At 47.0% G+C, this 22,138-nt stretch overlaps 2 protein-coding genes across 2 annotated transcripts in view; both read left to right on the forward strand.

Moving 5' to 3' along the window:
* Positions 1-22,138, forward strand: part of PMM1 (phosphomannomutase 1) — a 109,479-nt gene that overhangs the window by 57,491 nt on the left and 29,850 nt on the right. The gene's annotated exons all lie outside the window — the stretch shown is intronic.
* Positions 78-21,718, forward strand: DESI1 (desumoylating isopeptidase 1). The gene is made up of 6 exons (XM_055566352.1): positions 78-387; positions 13,254-13,275; positions 14,431-14,500; positions 16,750-16,859; positions 17,514-17,636; positions 19,154-21,718. The coding sequence occupies exons 1-6, from the start codon at positions 300-302 to the stop codon at positions 19,245-19,247; spliced, it is 507 nt and encodes a 168-aa protein (XP_055422327.1). The 5' UTR covers positions 78-299; the 3' UTR covers positions 19,248-21,718.

A 22,138-nucleotide genomic window follows, 5' to 3' on the forward strand; every position in this document is an offset into this window, starting at 1 on the left:
GCCAAACCCCGCCCCTCGTCATCCGTAAGGACACTACGCACATGCGCGAAAGTGCGTCCCCGCCCCCGCGCTGTCTTTCGCACGGACAGTGCCGTCCCCGCTCTGTCACCTCACAGTAGTCGTTGCAGGTGGCGGGTGCTGGGGCGCAAGCAGCCCAGGGCGGCCTCTCCCTGCCCCTCAGGCCGGGCCGGGGCTCGGTCTCCTGTTCCGTCCACTCCCCTCCCCCGTCGGGTACGGGAAGGTCCAAGCCGCTGCCGGGTGCCTGAGGGACTTCGTGGCCGCCGCCGCCACGGGTCCCGATGGAGCCGCCGAATCTCTATCCGGTGAAGCTCTACGTGTACGACCTGTCCAAGGGCCTGGCCCGGCGGCTCAGCCCCATCATGTTGGGTGAGGGGGGCTGTGGGGAGCGGGCGGGAACCGGGCAAGAGGGCTCCGGGACGGCCGGCCGAGGGGGGCAGGCCTGGGTCACGACTCAAGGGAAGGCCCAGAGGATGGAGAAACGCCCGAGGAGAGAAGGTGTGCGTCTGAGATGGGGGCCCCCTAAAGCCCCCCTTTGCAGTCATCACGTTTGAATCCCAGGAAGGGGAGGGGGGAGGAGTCACGCCCTCCCCAAGCCCTTCAGAGCCCCTCCAGCTCGGAGGAGGGGTAAGCCGGCGCTGAGTCCCGGTGGGTGTCCTGACTCGCTCATGGAGCCCCCTTACACTCCTCCTTCCTCGGAGGGGAGACGAGGTGCCTTTCCGCGCAGTGCCCCGCGTGGTGAAAGGGACACTGCGGAGGAGAGTCTTCGCCCCGCGCCAAAGGGAAACTCTTCCTGCAGTCTCTGGGATAGGTGGGGAGAGAAGGCTAGAGCGTGTTGCACAGGTGCCCCGCCAGTCGCCCCCAGAGAGAATAAAGTCGGGGTCTCCCGGCTTCCGAACTCGAGAATTCACCGAGTTCGGCCTGACTTCGTCTCGACAGTTTCTAAGTTAATTGCTTTTGCCCACATGGTGAGAAAGCAATTGGAGGATTGGGTGCTGTTGGGTCAGTAATGATTAGTGAAGGAAGTATTTTCGGTTGTGCTCCATTAAACTACTTAACTACCAGGAGAGAAAACCAGTCCCAGTTTAGCGGAGACCAATCCTCTTTTATAACCCAAATACCAAAATGGTTTGTGTAACTAGGAATAGTCCGGTTTGTGATTTCAGGTGCTGTTGGGCAGGAAAGGATTATGGGAATTGAAAACTGAACAGTTTGGGAGCATCCATGTGAATGGCTAGTTTTTCTTGACTTCTGTGGAGATATTAGAGAATGTTTTCATTCGTGTCCATGAGACAAGAGGGGAGAGGTCAAGTAAGTAAGGCTACCTTTGAGTTTGTGTGTCCTTGAGTTTCTAACATGTTTTAGTGGAGTGAACTTAAATCACTTAACTCTGGGCCAATGAGTGATTCCTGTTTGGCTTTCCATCAGAAATCACTAGGATCCTTGTTAAAAATACAGATACCTTCCTTTCCAGCATATATTGTTAAATGGGAATATAAAAAGTGAAACTGAAATAGTTCTTTCTATATGCAGTTGGGTGTTTGAAGCAAAGGATACTTATTGTTTAGGCAAATAGTTATCTGGAGAAATAAGAAAATTGCTAACAGTGTTAGCTTATGAAAAGGGAAACCTGAGGCTGGGAGACAGGAATTAAAGGGAGATTTTGCTGTAAACTCTTTTGTATCTTTTGAATTGTGTACTATACATATATTGCAAAATAAGCATTGTTTTTGGCCACACTGATTTGCCGGATCTTAGTTCGGCAACCAGGGATTGAACCCCTCTTCCTTCGCAGTAAAAGCACAGAGCCCTAACCACTGGACTGCCAGGGAATTCCCACAAAGTTTTAAATATATGGATTCTAGAGCCTTATTACACAAGTACTAAATAAGAATCTTTTGGAGTTTTGGTCCAGAAACCTGTCTTTTTAATAAGCTCCTCAGATAATTCTTACGTAGCCAATCCATGTTTAGAAGTTTGGGCCTAGTTCTCCAGTTGTTAAAATGAGTAAGGCAAATCTGAAAGCAAAACTTAACAGAGTCACTGTTTGAGGAAGGTGACAGTCACTAGTATATTACATCAGTCAAGTTCTGACTAAACCTCTTGGAATGGAGCCATTTAGTTAGCTTGATCATAGTGAGGTGTCACTTCGATACTTCCTAGGCCCATCCATAAAAGCCTCCACCTTTACACTGGATATTTTTTGTTCTATTATCTAATAGTTATTGATTTTAGCTGAAAGGGGCCTTAGGGCCACTGGTTCATAATTCATTCAACATATTGAGTGCCTACTATATGCTAGTCAATGTCAAGGTTAAGTGAAGATGATGTGATGAATAAAGATGTTCTCTGCCATCATGGAGCTATTTAGTGGGGACGACAGTAAAAAATAAATAAGCATATGAAATAATTACAAATTGTGAAAAGTATTAGGCTGTGCAGGAAGCCAACTAGGTGCTGAGACAAAAAATATGAAGAGAGACCAATTTTAAATGAGAGAATCAGGAGTAGTGGCTTCTAAGTTGGAAATTTAAGGATGAAGAAGTAGTCATAAGGTGGGTGGTGAGGTAGTTACAGGGTTCCAGGCAGAAGGGGAATTAACCTGCCAAGGCCCTTACGCAAAAAGAGCCTCACCTGGCACTGGAAGAAGACCTTTGTGGAGTTCAGTGGGTGAAGAAGAAAGTGCCTTAACTGAAGGTGGAATACTGGGACTCCTTCCCATGCCATCTGAAGGCTTTTTTAATAGATGTGAAATCCTAGAAGGCCTCAGCCAAATTGGAACTTCATCAGTTGGGCACCTTTGATTGCAGTGGTATTTCTGAGAACACTACTTTGCCTGCAAATTTAATTCTCTCTTCTCTATCCCCTTTTCTCATATTGCTTCTCTACCTTTCGTAAAAGTAATGAAAAAAGGGTTATCAGAGCTGATAATTGTTACTTTCTAGAGTTAAAAACATGGAAAATGGGCATTGCTTTACTGGTTCATCCCATCCAAACATCACTAACCTTAAAGTTGAGTGTGTCCCACTTCTGTGAGTAGCCATCCATTGATTTCCCGTTCCTAAATATTAATGTATTTGAATGTTTAAAAAATCAGGTTTTTTCCTGATTTTTTTATGAATTCTAGAAGCATATTAATAGCTAGAACTTACTGACTGCTTGCCATGTGCCAGACCCTTCTGTTTCCTGAGCATTTTCATATGTTACATTCTTCACCACAATTTTGTGAGAAACGTCCTGTTATTACCTCCATTTTTTAGTTGAGATTCCTGAGATAAAGGGCATTAAGAAATTTGTCCCCAGGTCACATCTGGTAAGTAGCAGAGCTGGGTTGTGAACACAGGCAGTCTTGACTCCCACAGCTCATGTTCTCAGTTATTTTGCTGTACCACCTTTCCTGTGTAATCTGTTCCTTTATAACTGATGTAAAGTAGGTACCTCATTCAAGTTTATAAAGGCATTTTTTGGCCAGGTGTTTCAAATCTGGATGAGGAAAATAGCTGAGTTCAATGTGTGTGCCAATCATGATCACAGATTTATGACCATCCCTCCTGGCCTTCATTGTCCCGAACTAGTGTGACCTCGTCAGCAGTGCCCTCTTAATCTATTTTTACGGTGGGGTGGCCTGGCTCTTTAATTTAGTTGTTGTACTCTTGTGACAGTTCCTCATTATGAGACCCCATCTAGTCTAGTACATTCATGACCAGACCAGATAAAGCCCAGTGTAATTCCGTTCTCCCCTGAAACAGTGTGGACTCCACAGTTTTACCCTGTCCCCTTTTCAGTCTTCTAGAATTGCTTCTCATGAAGCTGCTCCTGTTCCACTCAACATGAACATGATCCCAGAAATATCGTTACCTTTCTAATCGAGCAGATGGCCTGATTGTACTTTTTTTTCATGGTCACTATTTGCCTAAGATAATTAGCTATTATGATTGTCCTTCAGTTTGTCCTTTTAATAATTTTGGCTGCTCTTTAAATTCCTTGACCTCTTTTTGTGCTAAAGTACGTAAAAATAAGTGTGGAGGTTTATGTATTTATTTAATTGTGCTAAGGGATTCTTGTATTTGTTGATTGTTTTCCGATCTGAAGTTTTGTATGCATATACATGTTCCAAGATCACATTTATTTTCTCTTTACAAGCCTGTCTCAAAGTTGTTCTCAGATTTAAAGACTTAGGCATATAGAATATATATAAATATATATTCCCAGCAGAATGCAATCTAATGAATATTTGAGATTTTACACTGCTCAGTTTCTTGCTTAATTCTATAGTACAAATATTAAGAAAATAAAACACTGTCCTTGAGTGTCCAAGACTCTGTCCTTGAGGAGTTTATTTAGTTAAAAATAATGTTGTACATATACCACATTAGATAACAACCCAAAAGAGATTAGGATTAGATGCCAAAAAGAAGTGAGTGGTAAAACAATTATTTTAGGCCTTGAAAGACAGGACAGGCCATTGTGGGCTGGATGTGTCAGAAAGACTTCAGCAAGAACCCTGAGCTCCTGAAAGGCAGGGACACTGTCTCCCCTGCGTGTTCCCTAGCGGCCATTCAGAGCTGGTGGTCAGTAAATATTGACTATATTTACTCAGAGACAAGCTCAGGCTTAAAGATTAGACAGAATGTATTTAAATCTGAGGGGATTTATTTAATGTTTTAATGCCATCTATTGTGCTTTGTTTTAGATTTTTATTCTTCATTGTGTGTGTTGTTTTATATCCATCCAATGAGTTAATTTAGTAATAACTGCCTTTTCTTAATGGCAAAATGAAAAAATGAATGTGACTTACTAGCCCTTTCATGATCCTTCTGCTTTTCTCTCTACCTTCACCTGTCCCCACATCCTGAACAGTCTCTACTTAAGACTTTCTCAACTGGGTTCTACTGGAGAACTAAGCCCTGGGGAAAATGATCTGAGTAACTGTTTTTCCCAGTAGATCCTCAAGGCATCATGGCTTAATTGTCTTAACAGAACCCCAGGGTCTGAAAAGATGGTTGTGCATCTTAACAGAACTGAACTGTTCATTTCTTTTTCACCTCCAGGCTTTTCAAAGGCTGTGCCCTCTGCCAGGGATAGTTTCTCTCCCCATCTCTTAGCCTGGATAACTTCTGCTTATCTTTGAGGTCTCAAATGAAGTGTTACTTCCTCCAGGAAGCCTTCCCTATCCCCCTGCCCCTCAAATCTTGGTCCTGTGTCTCTATAAAGTAGGGATAATATCCTGTGATCTCCTCTAATAGGATTTATTCTCTTATAATTGCATGTTTTCTCATCTATGTCCACTCCCCCAGCCCCACCTGGACTAGAAGCTCCACTGGGGACAAGAATCCCTGATGGTGCATGAGTGCTAAGTCGCTTTAGTTGTGTCCAACTCTTTGTGACCCTATGGACTGTAGCCCGCCAGGCTCTTCTGTCCATGGGATTTCCCAGGCAAGAATACTGGAGTGGGTTGCCATTTCCTTCTCCAGGGGATCTTCCCCACTTAGGGATCGAACCCTCTTGTCTCCTGCATTGGCAGGCAGATTATCACTGGCACCACCTGGGAAGCCCTGGAATTCAGTAAATATCATACAAACTGAGTAAGTGAAGCATGTTGCAGATTTATCTCAAAGCAGTGCTATAAGGCCTGACTCATAACACCAAGCAGTGATTAGAGGGAACCCACTCAGTACTGAAAGAAAAGAACTCACAAATTAGTTATTTTTATCCTGAGAAAGAATCCTGTACTGGCTCCTAGAGCTAAAGTATTAAGTAGTTTTAAATCTATCCTTTTTTGAGGATTAAAATACCTCTCAGTTTTTAACAGTGTTTTGCATTTTGATTTTGTGATGAACTTTCCCTGTCTTAAGGAGGGGCAAGCCCCCTGCTAATAAGCATTTTTTTTTTTTCAAAATAGGTCCAGAGGTCCACTTATGATACACAAATGTTTCTTTTTACCTTTTCCCACATAGATTCAACATTTACCTAGTGGTTCTAGAGAATAGTGAAAGTCGCTCAATCATGTCCGGCTCTTTGCAACCCCGTGGACTATACAGTCCATGGAATTCTCCTGGCCAGAAGACTGGAGTAGGTTGCCATTTCCTTTTTCAGGGGAATCTTCCCAACCCAGGAATCGAACCCAGGTCTCCCGCATTATAGGCACCTCATTCTTTACCAGCTGAGGCACCAGGGAAGCCCTCGTAGCTCAGTCAGTAAAGAATGTACCTGCAATGCAGGAGACCAGGGTTCAATCCCTGGGTCGGGAAGATCCCCTGGAGAAAGAAATGGCAACCCACTCCAGTATTCTTGCCTGGAGAATCCTATGAACAGAGGTGCCTGGCAGGCTACAGTCCATGGGGTCCCAAGAGTCAGACACAACTTAGTGACTAAACCACCATCTAGAGAATAAGCTGATTTTTTTTTTAAGTTAACCCCTTCACATTGCTGGTAATCTGGAAAATCAGATTAAAACATTTCCAGTTAAGAGCTCTTTGTCCCTGTGGAGAGACACCTAGGAGGTAAGCTAGTGTGCTCAATTGCTCAGTCATGTCCAACTCTTGCATGGACTGTAGCCTGCCAGGCTCCTCTGTCCTGGGGATTCTCCAGGCAAGAGTACTGGAGTGGGTTGCCATTTCCTTCTCCAGGGGATCTTCACGACCCAGGGGTTGAACCCAGGTCTCCTGTATTGCAGTCAGACTCTTTACCGACTGAGCTACTAGAGAAGCCCAAGGTGAGCCTGGGCTACTTTCAGTTTTCACCCACGAGCTAATGCCGCCTGCCCCTGGAGTCCCATCCCTGCCACCCGCTTTTTGCTTATTAGTAGACATTTATTTAGCACCAGCAGTATACAAGGTGAGCATGTCCCATTGCCAACTTGTGTGTCTATACACACAATCTCCACTACCTTAATTGGCGAGGGAGGTAGATGGAGTATTTTCTCCTTGGCTTTTATATACTGACTTTACTCTTATAATCAGGACCTCAGTCTACATTCTTTGTTGTTTATGATGAAAAACAGGGCTAATATCCACAGCTTCCATTTGTTTTCATGTGCATACCTCACAGGCTTCCAAATCAATGCAATGGGTGTGCCAGCAAGCTTAGAGACATGCTGCCATCTGACCCATGCACTCTGCAGCTTGCTGAGGAAGTCCTAGTGGGAAAACAGTCTGCTTTTCTGTAATGTGCTTATAGCCACTGAGCCTAATTCACATCCCCCAATGGCCTTGTGCCCTGATTCAGTCTCAAACCCTCACCACCTACTCACCTACTGTGTCTCAGTCTGAACGAAAAAATTTAAAAATCACTCCAGTGCCACTTTACAATGCTGGTCACCCCCAGAGGAGGCCATGACCCTGGTTCTTGTCCTCATGAGAGCCCCATGAGGACAAGCTAATGTTACATTTACAGGGCAGCTAACGTTATATTTCTACCTGAGCTGCTCTAACAAGTACATGGTCATACCCCCCCTTTTATTTTTTCTCTTTACACTGGACAAATCATGGGTTTTATTTACCGGTTTGAAATGATGTTAATAAATATTTGTCCCACTCTACTATGTAAAGATGTGAGAATAAGGATAACTATGAAGCACTTTAAGAAAGGATGTGAATCCACTCAATCCATTTTAAGTTGTTTCTAGGTGTTTGGTAGATGGATTGATAAATGACAGAAGGATAAATAAGAGGATCTTTTTTTCTGTAGTTTCTATCACCATTCTATGGGTGGATGGGATCTTAAGCATACCTTGATGTGGTTGAATAAAGAGGAAGTATAATGTCCAGGTTGGGGCTTCTCCGGTGCCTCAGCGCACAGAATCTGCCTACCCTGCAGGAGCCGCAGGAGATGTGAGTTCGATCCTTGTGTTGGAAAGATCCCCTGGAAGACGGCATGGCTGTCGCACCCCAGTATTCTAGCCTGGAGAAGCCCATGGACAGAGGAGCCTGGCACGCTATAGTCCACAGGATTGGCACGCACGCATGCATAATGTCCAGCTTACAAATAAGTTCAATGATCAGTACAGAGAATATCAAGGAGAATGAAGTAGGACTTGTTTCCCACAACTTTGCATTGTTTTTCAGGTGTAAAACTCAGTGGCAGGAAGGTCTTCCGAGGCCTCACTCCAAAAACCCATTATTTTAGTAGGACTGGGTTTGAACCAGTGCATCTGGACCTGCCACCTGTCTTCCTGGGTCATTGAGCGTGGGCATCTGAGAAGGCAGAAGCAGGGTGCAATATGCCAGGGTTGCAAAGTCATTTGAATAACAAGCCAGGGCAGCCAAGATTGAGGCTCATTAGCCTCATTAGCACCGTGTGTCAACCACCACAGCTGTGCATGTAATATCTCTGATCCAGGTTCTTTGCTCAGCCCTAGAATCACAAAGATGCATAAGCAGTGGCCCTTGTCCTTGAGACCATTATAGTCTAACGAGGGGAAAAGACCTATAAGTAGGTAGTTTTTATACCAAGGTGCTGTGAGCAGCCATAAAACTATCAAATGGTAAAGCCTAAAAGAAAAAAGAGGTATTCTTTTTGTGGGGCACGTATTATGTGCCAGGCACTGTGCTGGGCCTCTTTCATGTGTCATCTCTTAATCTTGGAAATGTTATGAGCTGGATGCTATTACTATGCCTTTCGTTCCCTAACAGAATCGAAAACCAAGGTTCCCACAGTGCCAACCAATAGAACTTCCTGCAGTGATGGAAACGTTCTAGATCTGCACTGTCCCATGGCTAACTGCTAGCCACACGTGGCTGTTGAGAGTGCTTGAAATGCGGTACTGAATTTGTTCTTTTGATTTTAAAAGCCACTTGTGGTCAGTGACTATCATGCTGAACAGCTCAGGCTTAGAAAAGTTCTCAACTTCTCCAAGTTGATCTACGTGACCTGCTTCTCCATTACTTCTGCTCACCTCCTGCTTTTCTCCTCACTCACCCGCTCTAGCCACACTGGCCTCCTGAAGGTCCCTCGGATACACCTAGCATGTCCTGCCTCTGCATGGCTCCCTCCCTTGCCTCCTTCAGGCCTTTGCTTAAATGCCACCTTCACAAATAGGCCCACCCTGGCCGTCGCTGAAATGCCCAGTCTCCCTTATCCTGCTCTTATTTTTATCACTCATTATTGTTAACCTACTGTGGTTTATTATGCTTATTAGTATTATTTATTGACTGTCCTATCTCCACACCCTGTGAATGCATTGAAGGAGTTTTTTTTTTTGTCTCCTTTGCATTCTGACGTATCCTTAATGCCAAGTACATCACCTGAAGTTTAATAGTCACTTAATAAACATTGATTCACTGACTTTTAAAAGTTAGTGAATTTTAAAAATATTAGCCATACCATTCAGCTTGCAGGATCCTAGTTCCCCAACGAGGGACCAAACCCAGGCCCTGGGCAGTGAAAGCGCAGAGTCCTAACCATCAGACCACCAGGGAATTCTCAGAACCTGTGTTCTTCTTTACTACACTGTACTTCCTGTCTTATTAGTATAGTGTTCTTCCCAAAGTAGATGAGAGCAGGATCACCCAGGAGAAAGCAGGATCCCTTATCTGTCCAGTTTCATGCATCATTGCATGTCTCCAAGGAAATAAACATCAGATTGCTGCCATTTAGACAATAAGCTGCTTTTTATGTGTCCATCCAGAAGACTACACCAGCTGGATTTAAAAGGCAGTGTTAGTCTCTCCACTTTACACACGGTAAAAGGAAGAGTGTGGTGTTTTAGAGTCTCCTAGAGTCGGCTGGAAGAGATGAAGAATCCAACTCAGTGCCTGTCCTAAATGGGTTATCACTTCCTTTTGGCATCCGTTTCTGTTTCTGATCCATCTCTGGAATTTCAGCTCGGTTTGGATCAAGGCAGAGCCTGCCCCACAGTCCCCAAAACCCTGGGCCAGAATCCCTCTGTCCCATTTGTGACCTTGTGGTCAAAGCAGCCGGTCTCCTAGTGAAAAGCAGACTGGTCTCTAGAGGCAGAAGAACTCTGCTACATTTTATTTTCCTTTGTTATTTCATTTAGCCTCACAGCACTAACAGCAAAGTGTAAAATGATTACATGTAATACAGGATTTCAGACTAATCTGATGGATACTGAAATCTGTTCTTAGATCTTACCTATCAACCCTGAAGTGGAATTTCTTTGATCTTTTTAAAAAATTATATCCAGTATCTCCATTTATCAGAATTCTTTGTCCCACACACTGTGCTGCTTTACACCAATAATCATTACTGATTACAACAACTTTGTATTGATGAAACTGAAGCTCAGGTTGAGTAAACTTGCCCAAGATCGACCTCTAGCAAAGGGAAAAGCTCAGATCTGAACTTATGCCATATTCTTTTTTTTTTAATATGGACTATTTTTAAAGTCTTTAATTTGTTACAATATTATTTGCATTTTTAATGGTTTTTTTTTTGGCCACGAAGTATGTGGGATTTTAGCTCCCTGACCAGGGATTGAACCTGTACTTCCTGCATTGGAAGGCAGAGTCTTAACCACTGGACTGCAGGGAAGTCCTATGCCATATTCTTAACTGCTTTTAATGACACTATGCTTCATCATCAATAGGTTGTCATGGAGGAGCCATGGTTTCTTTTGTCTCTTCCAAAAAAAGAAAATTAGGCTAAGGTTATCTGTTTTAAGTTTGCTTGAAGGGGCAAGATAGTGCAGGTTAGGCAGAGGGAAAAGTGTAATCATATCAGCTCCCCTTCTGTACAGGGCCTAGTTTCATCCTTTAGAAAGTCACAGGGCAAACACCAAAGCATTGAAGGCAAAAGTAAGCACTCTTTGCTTCAGATCAGATCAGTCACTCAGTCATGTCCGACTCTTTGCAACCCCATGAATCACAGCATGCCAGGCCTCCCTGTCCATCACCAACTCCGGAGTTCACTCAGACTCAGGTCCATCGAGTCAGTGATGCCATCCAACCATCTCATTCTCTGTTGTCCCCTTCTCCTCTTTGCTTAGCACTCAGTAAACAGTTACCCTGAAATGATAACCAGAGGTGGGTGAGTGATGTTTGATTTCGCTCTCGTGTCCTTCACTGTGCTTCCTCTTTATCCTCGGCACTCCTGCATCTCCCATGGTTGACTGCGCAGACCTCCTCACTCTATTGTCTCTCAGTTCTCTTCCCTCCAGTACATCTTCTGTTCCTACAGTTCTCTCTTGGAAGACACAGTTATCATTTGAAAACCTGGGTCCGGTCGTGGCCCTGTGCTGCCTCGCACCCCCATGGCCTGCAGTGTGGGGCGGCCTTCCGCGCAGGTTAGCTGTCTCCTCGCACCCTGGCCTGCCACTTGTCCTCTTCCCGCCATCACTGCACCCTTTGCTGTACCCTGCCTTAGTCTTTTTCATAGCTCTGTGTCTGCATATGCTGTTCCCTCTGGCAGAAATGTCCACCCCTCTCCCTGTTTGTTCACTGGTTACATTGCAGCTCTGAAGTAGTTCAGAACTTTACCTTTATTACGTTTACTTATATTATGGAGCCTATCAGCATTCACAATAAACAGTGGAAAATTCTGAAAGAGATGGGAATACCAGACCACCTGATCTGCCTCTTGAGAAATTTGTATGCAGGTCAGGAAGCAACAGTTAGAACTGGACATGGAACAACAGACTGGTTCCAAATAGGAAAAGGAGTTCGTCAAGGCTGTATATTGTCACCCTGCTTATTTAACTTCTATGCAGAGTACATCATGAGAAATGCTGGACTGGAAGAAACACAAGCTGGAATCAAGATTGCCGGGAGAAATATCAATAACCTCAGATATGCAGATGACACCACCCTTATGGCAGAAAGTGAAGAGGAACTAAAAAGCCTCTTGATGAGAGTAAAAGTGGAGAGTGAAAAAGTTGGGTTAAAGCTCAACATTCAGAAAACGAAGATCATGGCATCTGGTCCCACCACTTCATGGGAAATAGATGGGGAAACAGTGGAAACAGTGTCAGACTTTCTTTTTCTGGGCCCCAAAATCACTACAGATGGTGACTGCAGCCATGAAATTAAAAGACGCTTACTCCTTGGAAGGAAAGTTATGACCAACCTAGATAGCATATTCAAAAGCAGACACATTACTTTGCCAACAAAGGTTCGTCTAGTCAAGGCTATGGTTTTTCCTATGGTCATGTATGGATGTGAGAGTTGGACTGTGAAGAAGGCTGAGCACCGAAGAATTGATGCTTTTGAACTGTGATGTTGGAGAAGACTCTTGAGAGTCCCTTGGACTGCAAGGAGATCCAACCAGTCCATTCTGAAGGAGATCAGCCCTGGGATTTCTTTGGAAGGAATGATACTAAAGCTGAAACTCCAGTACTTTGGCCACCTCATGCGAAGAGTTGACTCATTGGAAAAGACTCTGATGCTGGGAGGGATTGGGGGCAAGAGGAGAAGGGGACAACAGAGGATGAGATGGCTGGATGGCATTACTGACTCGATGGACGTGAGTCTGAGTGAACTCCGGGAGTTGGTGATGGACAGGGAGGCCTGGCGTGCTGTGATTCATGGGGTCGCAAAGAGTCGGACACGACTGAGCGACTGAACTGATCTGATCAGCATTCTGTGTTAGTTACGTATGTCTCTTTTTCCATTTGACTTTGGGCTCCTTAAAGGCAGGACTTGCATTTCGTACTTGCATTTCCGTATCTCTCATCACTTCTGGCATATAGAGGTATAGAGGTACAGAATACACATGCATTGGCTGGTCAAATGGATGGCATCTTCAGAGTTCATTCTTGTTTTCTAGAGGATTTCACCTCACACATGCTCAATGAAGAAGTGGATAATAGCTTTTTTATACTCTTGTTTTACTTTGTCTCTGTAGATGAGACAGAAATTAAAAAGATAGAGTTGAATTGACCCTAAAGGAGAAAGAAAAGCAGACATAAAATTGGGTACATCGGGACTTCCCTGGGGTCCAGTGGCTAAGACTCCACACTCCCAATGCAGCGGCTCTGAATTCTATCCTTGGTCAGGGCACTAGATCCCACATGCTGCAACTAAGACTTGGCACACACACACAAAAAAGGGTACATCAATACCAGTGTTTCTGCTTGAATTCTGCTTAAGGATTCTGATTATTTTTCAACTTATTTAACACGACATATCATGTCACAACCTAAGGACCTTATCAGAGTTCCCCCAAGAGGTTTATAAGGGGTTCCTCTGATCTGAATTTGCTCTGGCTGGGAGGCAAAAGTTAGTCTAGTCCCAAGTGACTAAATCTCTCTCTTTTTTTTTTTTTTTTTCTCTCCACAGGGAAACAACTGGAAGGCATCTGGTAAGTTGGGTGGGGCTCCTTACATTGGCTGGTTTATGAAACCAAACAACATCATGCGTTTCAGGTTCCAGTCTGTGGCTTCCAGTTTGAAACTTAGCTCTCTAAGCCACAAACCTTCACATTCTAATGCAGTGGTTCCCAGCCAGGAGTTACCAGCGTGTTGAGACGTTTAGGGTGGATGGGCGGAGGCCAGGGTTGCTGCGGTAAACATCCTGCAGTGCACAGGACGCCCTCCACAATGAAGACTCATCCAGCTGAAAATATTGGTGGCGCAGATATTTCACCTGTCCTAAGGAAAGGCGGAATGATGTATGCCCACCCCGACCAAGGTTTCTAACTACAGAAGTCATGAGGACCCCACGTGGGTCTTAAAACACAACTTCATTGGGCTCTCAGACTCATCCCTGTCAGACACAGGATGATGGCTGGGCTCTGTTCCATTTCTGAGGAAACCGTAGGTCAGAATTCTGACTGGATCCTAGAGCCTACTGACATTTTGGTTGACCAGATGACCATTGCTTTGTTTGACCGGAACCAAGAAGTAATATGAGCACCTTTGCTTGAAATAGGTCCACACTGAACACCATCTGGTCTTTCCATCAACGTGGTCCAGGTTAACTACTCCTGTGAGTTTGAAAAGTCTGGGAACAATCTATGGCCATACCACCCTGAACACACCTGATCTCATATGAAAGGTCTGAAAACACATCTTGGTCTGCAGAGCTTTATTTCAGTATTGTTTAGTTAATGTTGGGGTGACTCTGAAGACTCCCCTTTGCTCATGTGATCCACAACAAGGGACATTTCTGCCACCAGGAGAACGTAGGCGGTGTCTGCAGACATGTTTAGTTATCACCACAGAGGGCACGAGGGATGCTAGTGCCATCTAGTGGGGACAGACCAGGATCTGCTAAACCTAGAATGCGCAGGCCAGCCCCCACAGCAGAGGATTAGCCGGCCCCAAATGTCACTAGTGCCAGTGCCGAGAAGCTCTGATCTATGATGTTTATCTTACCTTTGTTTGGTTAGGATTATAAAGCTGTTGACCTTGTAAGTCATGTCCTGAGGCAGAAGTTACTCTTACAGCAGGGTGGTGTTTGCTTTTCCTCAGACCATAAGCCATCTGGCTCATTCTCCCTCTTCTCTGTGTCGCAGGCACACCTCCATAGTCGTGCACAAGGATGAGTTCTTCTTCGGCAGTGGTGGCATCTCCAGCTGTCCGCCAGTGAGTGTCTGCCCCCACCCCGTCCACGGTCCCAGGTTCCCGGGAGTTCCCATAGTCCAGGAACCTTGCTGTCCTCCGTAGTTCTGGCATCCAGCCAGTGTAGGTAGCCCTGTGGCCTAGTTCTTCATGATGACCTCAAGACTCAGTTCCAGAATACCCTTCACAGGTCCGCCAGGCAGCTGCCCCCTGTCTGCTCCCATGGCGTTCGTGGTTCCTCTGTCACATTGGGCATGTGATGGTGAAACGGGCTGTTGCTGAGTCTCCACAGGGAGCCCGGTGTGTGCTCCTTGTAAGCTTGAGACTGTCTCGCTCTTCTGTCACCATGGCCAGCTCAGTGCCTCTTTCCTGATGTGAACTCAGTCAATGTGAAGCTGATGAGGGCTCTGACAGAGAGAGGGAGGTGCCCAAAGTTACGTAGCCGGTTGCAGCACTAGTACTAAAACTCAGGTTTCTCTGACTCCAAATCCCATGTCCTTTCCCAGAAAATGTCTGTCTGAGCTATCTAAGTGTTGTCCCAGGAGGTACTCAAGCAAAGACCAAAAAAACATTCATTTTGATACTCATAAATGGGATGTCATGTTTTATTTCTCCCTTCTACTGGTCCCCCACCTCCTATAACCAAGTCCTTCATTAAGCCCAATTCAGTTCCACCTTGTAAGTGTATCTCAAAGCAGTCTGTCCCTCTTCATCTCTTCTCATTTCTCCGGAGTTTTCACCTTAATCCAGTCACCCTCATTTCTAGCCTGGACCATAGCAGTGCATCCGCTCTTCCTTCTCAGTCGGTTCTCTGTACAGATGGCGAAGCAATCTTTTCACACCCCAACTCTGATCATAGCATTCCCCTGCTTAAATCAGAACTCTCCCCACTGCTCTCAGAATAAAAACCAGAAAGCTCAGCATAGCCTCCAAGGCCCCATCCGATCTGGGCTTGCTCCCTCTCTCTAGATAGCCCCTTTGCAGGTTGTGCCCTTCCCCACCCTTACCCCCCCTTCTCATTCCTTGAACATCTTGGACATTTAAACCTGTCCTCTGACATCAGTCCCTGATCCTTCACTGGGTTAACTCTCTCCATCCTTAAGGTGAGCTCACTATCACTTTCTTAGACAAGTCTTCTCTGACCTTTTGGACTGGGAAGGTCCCCTGTTTTATGTACTAATGGCATTCTGTACTTTTTCCAACAAGACCCTTATCACAGCTCATAATTATACATTGGTTTGCCTTTATTGCTAGACTGTAAGCTCCACGTGGACAAGAATCTCATCTGTTTTGTCCACATACCTCCAGTGCCTTGCATGAGGCCTGGCATGTAGTAGGTTCTCAATAACATATTTGTTATACGAGTGAAGAGTAGTGGGTCAAATAGTGACCTTTTGGTCTCTTGCATCTCTGACTACAGTAATCTGCTCACCACACTTTCCCCTCGAATCTTGTCAGGCACACAGTGGGTGCTCAAGAGCTATTGCATGAATTTGTGATCTTTTCAAGGAGCACTGCTCTGAAGTGCACTCCCTCACTCCCCAGTCCATTCCCAGCCCTCTCCTCCCCACTGATCCTGTTGCTTTCCCCTCGGCTGGTTCCCCCAGGGCCTCAGTCTCTCCTTGCATCTGCTACGCCAGTCTGTTAACCCGTGGCTGAGGGGTTTTGGTAGGCCTTTCAGGGGCCAGTAACTCCCTTGCCAGGGGAACCCTATCACCTTGTTAAATTAGCCTCACAGATCAAAAAGGAACTGAATCGTGGAAATATCTGCCAGCTTTTTCACAGTTCTTCACGTTTTCCCAGTGTTACAGGGGGATCAAGTGTGTCATATGAAAAGCTGGCTGCATCCATGATGAATACGGGCATGGAACGATGGCCGCCAGGTGTGAGCCGTTTCTGGCCATCCTGCTCAGCCCTCGTGACTAGGCCTGCTGGAACAAAGGGAGACTGCAGGTTCTGGGTTTCTGTGTCTGTCCATTGAAGGACTGGACAGTATCAGGAGGCCGACCTGCAGAAGACTCAGCTTCCCAGGGCCTCACCAGAAACCGGACACCCGACTTCTCAGCCATGTTGTCAGCCCACGGCCACGGACAGTCTCCAGGAGCCTCTAAGCTGTTGTAGCCTTGACACAAAGAGGAAATAAGTCTTCCTCTGCCCCAGGTGTTCTGAAAGTTAGAAGTTGTTGGAGCAAAGCATTTGTGGTCTTCCATGGCAGGGGAAAAAATTCAGCAGAGGGAGTGACTTACTGGCTTTCTTTCTGTTGGCTCTTGTAGGGAAGGACTTTGCTTGGGCCCCCAGATTCTGTGGTTGATGTTGGGAGCACAGAAGTCACAGAAGAAATCTTTCTGGAGTACCTGTCCTCCCTGGGGGAGTCTCTGTTCCGGTGAGTGGAGAACAGGGGAGACGGTAGTCGTGTCTGTCTCCCCAACTAGATAATTGGCCCCCAGATGGCAGCCACCAGGTCATTTCCCCCAGAGCACTCAGCCCAAGGTCTGGCCCAGTATTTGCTGAACTACTTAGGATGGGAAAGGAGCTACCGTGCCACAAAAAGAGCTCAGCACTGCCTCCAAGGCCGCTGTTCCATCCAGCACACCTACTGCTGAAACTTTGAGGGAAGGAAGAGCTATTTATTCCTTCTGATTAAAAGCAGCTGCTGCTATTTCAGCACATGCTGCTCTCAACCAAGTATTTTGTCCTGAAAATCAGAAACAGGGTTTGTAGAGAGGTTGGGATGAAATACACTGGAGCAGGTTTTCTCTTACTGAAGCTTGAGTCAGTTTCAACTGTTAAAATTCTAACCCCGGAGCTCGGCTTTTGTGAATGCAAAGATTCTCCTGAAATGGAGGAACCATATGTTTTTATTTCATTCTTCCCTTTAAATACCCAGAGTGGCAAACCAAGCTCTGCTTGGGAGTGCAGGAAAGGAATTCCCTGTCCTCAGATTCAGCTGTGGTCACCCTCCCATTGCCTGATCTCTGTTTCATGTACACGCTTACTGACTCATATCTGTGTCCCAAACCTTTCTCACAATGTACAGAAGTGAAGCCTACAACATCTTTGAGAACAACTGTAACACCTTCAGCAACGAAGTGGCACAGTTCCTAACCGGGCGGAAGATCCCTTCTTACATCACTGACCTTCCCTCTGAAATTCTTTCCACGTAAGTGGCCTCCGTCTCTGCCTCTGCCTTTGAAATCCCCACTCACAGACAAGGTCTCTCCTCTGGCCCACATCCGCCTCCTTCCCCATCACTGCCCCCCCCACCCAATCCTGCCAGGCTGGGTAGGGTGTCATGATGGCAGCTTCTACCTTGGAAGGCCACCAATTCTTTCTGCCCTCGGAGGCTCACCTGTGTTACCTTCACCCTCCTACTCTACCCTGTACCAACTCTACCCTGGCCTGAGGGCAACTGCAGAACGTAGAAACCCACTTGACGCCGGCCCCAGTGTTTGTACAGAATCCTGGCATTTGTCTTTCCCATTGCACATGAAGCTTGCCACTCCCCAGAAGTGCCCGGTTAAAAGGCAGTTTAGATGGACGAGCAGAGTAAGTCGGAGAATTAGTCAGGGGACTTGTTTTGAAACTGTCAAGTCTTTCTTCCCTTGGACCTTGAACTCTTTGACATCCTCAAAGACAACCTCCCAGTCAACCTCGTACCTCGTAGCACACAGACAGCCCTCAGTAGATGTTTTCTTCAAAACCACCCTGTAGCCCCCCAACCCTGATGTGGTCCAAGCTTTGTGGGCCACCATCCAGGCAGTGTCCTTTCCGGGGACATGCACACTCAGTGCCCTTTTGCCCCTCCCTCCCCTTGCGTTCAGGCAGCCTCTGCCCGCTGCAGGACCAGGCCCATTTCCTGACTCTGACTCAGTTACTCTGAACTGAGGACCTGTCCAGCAGAGATCCTGACAGGTTTAGCAGGCTGGCAGGGTGAGCTATCCTTCACACCTGGGTCAGAACCCCTCAGGAAACAAGGCTGATGTCAGTGTCCAGCCATCGAGGAGAGCCCCATGTCCCTGGCCCTGCCTTCCTACTCCTTAGTGGGCGTGTTAAACCCCACGGCAGGATCTAGGTTATGGGCCCTGAGTAGCTGGAGTGTTCTCGCTGTTATTATTTGGTGCATGGAGTTCCTGGACTTGTCTGAATTAGGCTTACTATTTCTTGGTTTTCTCTGTTTATGCTTTAGAATTTTTCACTTCCTTTGAATTCAGGGATGGTTTTCAAAAATGGCAGCAGCCACTGAAGAAAAAGAAAGCCAATAACTGAGATATTTTGCGGGCAACCCAATTTAATGTTGTAGTAATCTTGGAAAGTCTCTTCTTTTTTTTATTTTTGGCTGTGCCACACAGCATGTGGGATCTTAGTTCCCCAACCAGGGATCAAACCCACATCCCCTGCATTGGAAACGGGGTCCTAACCACTGGACCACCTGGGAAGTCCTGGCAAGTGTCTTAAGATTACAGTATCTGCAGTCTTTTTTCCAGCTAAGCTACTCTGAGAGCACACTGGGCAGTGGCATCAGCGCCTTCTGGCAGCCTGCACCTGTCACTTTTCCTGAGCACTGCCGATACCCCCAGAAGACCCCAGTCCCCCCAAAGTCCACCTGTGTGCCATCCTCATTTCTGACTTTCTCATTTCATGAGCCCACCCGAGCACCCGTGTCTCTTCTCTCCACAGGCCCTTCGGACAGGCCCTGAGGCCCTTCCTGGACTCCATTGCGATCCAGCCTCCCGGAGGGAGCCCGGTGGGCCGACCCAACGGCCAGAGCTAACCGGACTGCATGGGACCGCCCTGCCTCACCAGGGCTTTTCCTTTTTAAACAAAACAAACCCTACCAGATTTCTATTTTATAATTTTACATCAGAGCTAACAACCAGGGGACGGCTTTTTAAATTTCCCAGGGAAGGAAATTATCAGGCTGCATGTAGGACACAGCTGCTAAGACACAGAACAAAATGCCATCCCTTCTAATAGTATTACACTAATTTATTAAGGCTCTCTTGTCTGTGAGTTCACTTTTGACGCTGCTTCCTAAGCGTCCTCCCCACTGGAGAAAGGGAGGGGCTTTGTTTAAGCAAGAGTCACTGTTTGGGGGAGCCCCAGCCCAGAACCTCTCTCTAGAGAATGCCCATACTCCACCCAGGTTGCCACCTGCTGTGGGACCCAGGTGAGTTTCACATTATCCGTGACCTGGAAATGGTTACTCGCCACCATGAAATGAACCAAAGGATTGGTGCACATGGGGCCAGTTTCAGGGACATTCACCCAACCTGAGTGAACTCTTTAGCCACAATCTCTCTCACCTTCACTCCCCTCCCACAGCAAGGCCGGGGTCCCGGACTGGAGCAATCAAAAGCCTCAGGATGCAGGGAGAGTAACAGCAAGTGCCAGTCCAGAGGAAACAGGATAAAGCCATGCCTCCTTCCACCTAGACTGATGGCCCGTCCTCTGACATCGCTCTAGGAGAGCCTGCCTTGCTGTCTGCAGTCTGCTCTCCCTCCGTGTAGCTGACCTGTCACAGTTAATGAAGGTCTAGAGCGGCAGAGACCCAGGCCTTTTGTCTGCAAGTAATAATGTAGGTTATTGACAGTCATTGTACCCACCCCACCCAGACCAGCGTGCAGTATTCAGCTAGGGACCAAGAGGAAATGATTCCCTGCTCTTGGAAGATGTCCCTGATGTAGAAAGCATAATAATGCAGAATCAAGGTGGCAAGAAAATGTAGAGTTATTTCTGATAGGGATTTTTATAGTATCCTAAATGTGTTTTGAAGGCACATGTTATTTCTGGTGTCCTTCTGACTTGAAGGAAGCAAGATGGAGGGCATGAGTGGGCATTTTCATAAAGGGCTGTTGGCCAGGAGCTTCTAGGCAGGGAACAATCTGGAAGTCTCTAACCTGGAGAGGCTTTCAGATTCTCTTGCTTCCTGTGAGCCCTCCCTTAAGTTGGGAGAGTGGATGTGGAGAACTCAGAGCTCCCTGGTGCCTGAGCCCCAGCCCTGGCCTCCATGGGCCCCTCCTGCCGTGGCTCTTGCCAGTTCTCAGACTTGAATTACCTTCTCTCTCCTGGGGTCTGGCCCGCAGCAGCTGCCTTTCCTCTCTGAAGAGCCGCTGCTCACCTCTGGCCTCATCTCCCATCTCTGCCGTCGTCATGGCAGCGGGCATCGTCGGGTCTCAGCTGGAGGAAAGGTGCTCCTCTGCCTTAGTGTTTGCCTGTGACCTGAGCAGGGCGCATCCCGGATGATGAGCTATGCTATCAAGTGACTTTTAAGATTGGGAGCTAAACCAGTGAGCACTTGAATCCTTCTCAAGACCCACTGATTGGCCAGTGTGCGTGGTAATCATCCGTCAGAGCAGAAACCAGCAGGGCTGCTATTCAGTGTGGACCAACTGGCAGAACTGGGCTGTGGAGAGCGCGTTTCAGGCTGGGCTTCTCCTGGGAGGGCAGCGTGCTGGTAGAGGCCACGGCTCTGCTGCATAGCCAGGTGCTCTCCTTGTTTAGCTCGCCTTGCCCAGCCCTCTCTCTCCCCCAGGCGCCTGCTCCAGACCCCTCTGCCCAGGGCGCTGTGCTCTGGCCAGAACGTGGTGGGCCTCACAAGCTCCTCCTCTTCTCTGTCCTCCCCCACACCCGGGCTCAGTTGATTTCTGTCCTCCTAGTAGTCACCTCCAGACCCAGGGCTGTACCACGAGGTCAGCCTGAGCTGCTCCCCTGAGAGACTTTGAGTCCCTTAGTTCAAGGAAAGTCGCCCTTCATGCGCAACAGCCATTTGTGCCAAAGCCCGTGCCTTAGGGCTTTTCGGGGACAAGGAGGGAGCGGTAAGCCTTCCCCTCAGCTCTGCAGGAAGGCAAACCTTCCCTCCCCCACCCCAGTCCGGCCGTCACTTACTGGAAGCTCAGGCTAGGACCCCCAACCCCATCCTCACATTTCCCTGTATCCCAGGACCTCAGGAGCCTGCTCATTGTGACCAGCTAGCTCCACCTGGGCACGCACAGGCAAGCGGAATGAGAGAGGAGGCGTGTGTGATTGTCTCACAGTGGGATGCCCCCATCAAGGTCCACGGGTCTAAAGGGGCAAGGGAGGAGGAGAGGGGATGAACTGTCACCCCCCCTCCCAGAAATAAAGTTTGTAACTTGGAAATTCCTTTCCGCCCTTGAAGTCAAGCTAATAATTGTGTCTAGTATGGAGGTGTTTGCTGGTTTTCTTTGGTATTTTTTCTAATGCAATAAACTCACTTCTGCCTGCTGCATTTGTGTGCTGCTTGAGGGTCTGAGTCTGAAGCCAACGTGAAGCAACTCCAGGCTGCTGCTGCTTCTGTCTCCCTCTGAGCTTAGCTTTGCTGAGTCTGGACATGCTGCCCGCGCTTGGCTATATGCCTCGTGGATAAAAAGTGATGAGAGCAGAGAAGAATGTATGACTTTCACTACCAGACTGTAAAGGTGGAGAAGGCCCATAGAGAATTTGACTAGCCTAAGGTCACCTCGTGGTTGAGGGTGGAGAAAGACTCAGAAGCCTGGTTTGCTGGGCCCAATTTCTGAGACCTCAGAGGACATTCAGCTCACAAGAAGTGTCTACTTCTGGTTTCAGTTTGGCTGTAGGCTGGATTTGTGGCCCTGGGGATCTCCCAACCTTGTTACCATCACCTTACTGAACAAGTGTTGGGTT

This window comes from Bubalus kerabau, chromosome 1, assembly GCF_029407905.1.
Source record: "Bubalus kerabau isolate K-KA32 ecotype Philippines breed swamp buffalo chromosome 1, PCC_UOA_SB_1v2, whole genome shotgun sequence".
NCBI classification, from domain to species: domain Eukaryota; kingdom Metazoa; phylum Chordata; class Mammalia; order Artiodactyla; family Bovidae; genus Bubalus; species Bubalus kerabau.

What these genes read in the sequence shown, in the direction of transcription:
- DESI1 (XM_055566352.1), top strand. Translation starts at nt 300, where the DNA reads ATGGAGCCGCCGAATCTCTATCCGGTGAAGCTCTACGTGTACGACCTG. An exon ending in CTGGGGGAGTCTCTGTTCCG is followed by an intron (nt 16,860 to 17,513) that starts GTGAGTGGAGAA and finishes CACAATGTACAG; the next exon opens with AAGTGAAGCCTACAACATCT. An exon ending in CCCTCTGAAATTCTTTCCAC is followed by an intron (nt 17,637 to 19,153) that starts GTAAGTGGCCTC and finishes TTCTCTCCACAG; the next exon opens with GCCCTTCGGACAGGCCCTGA.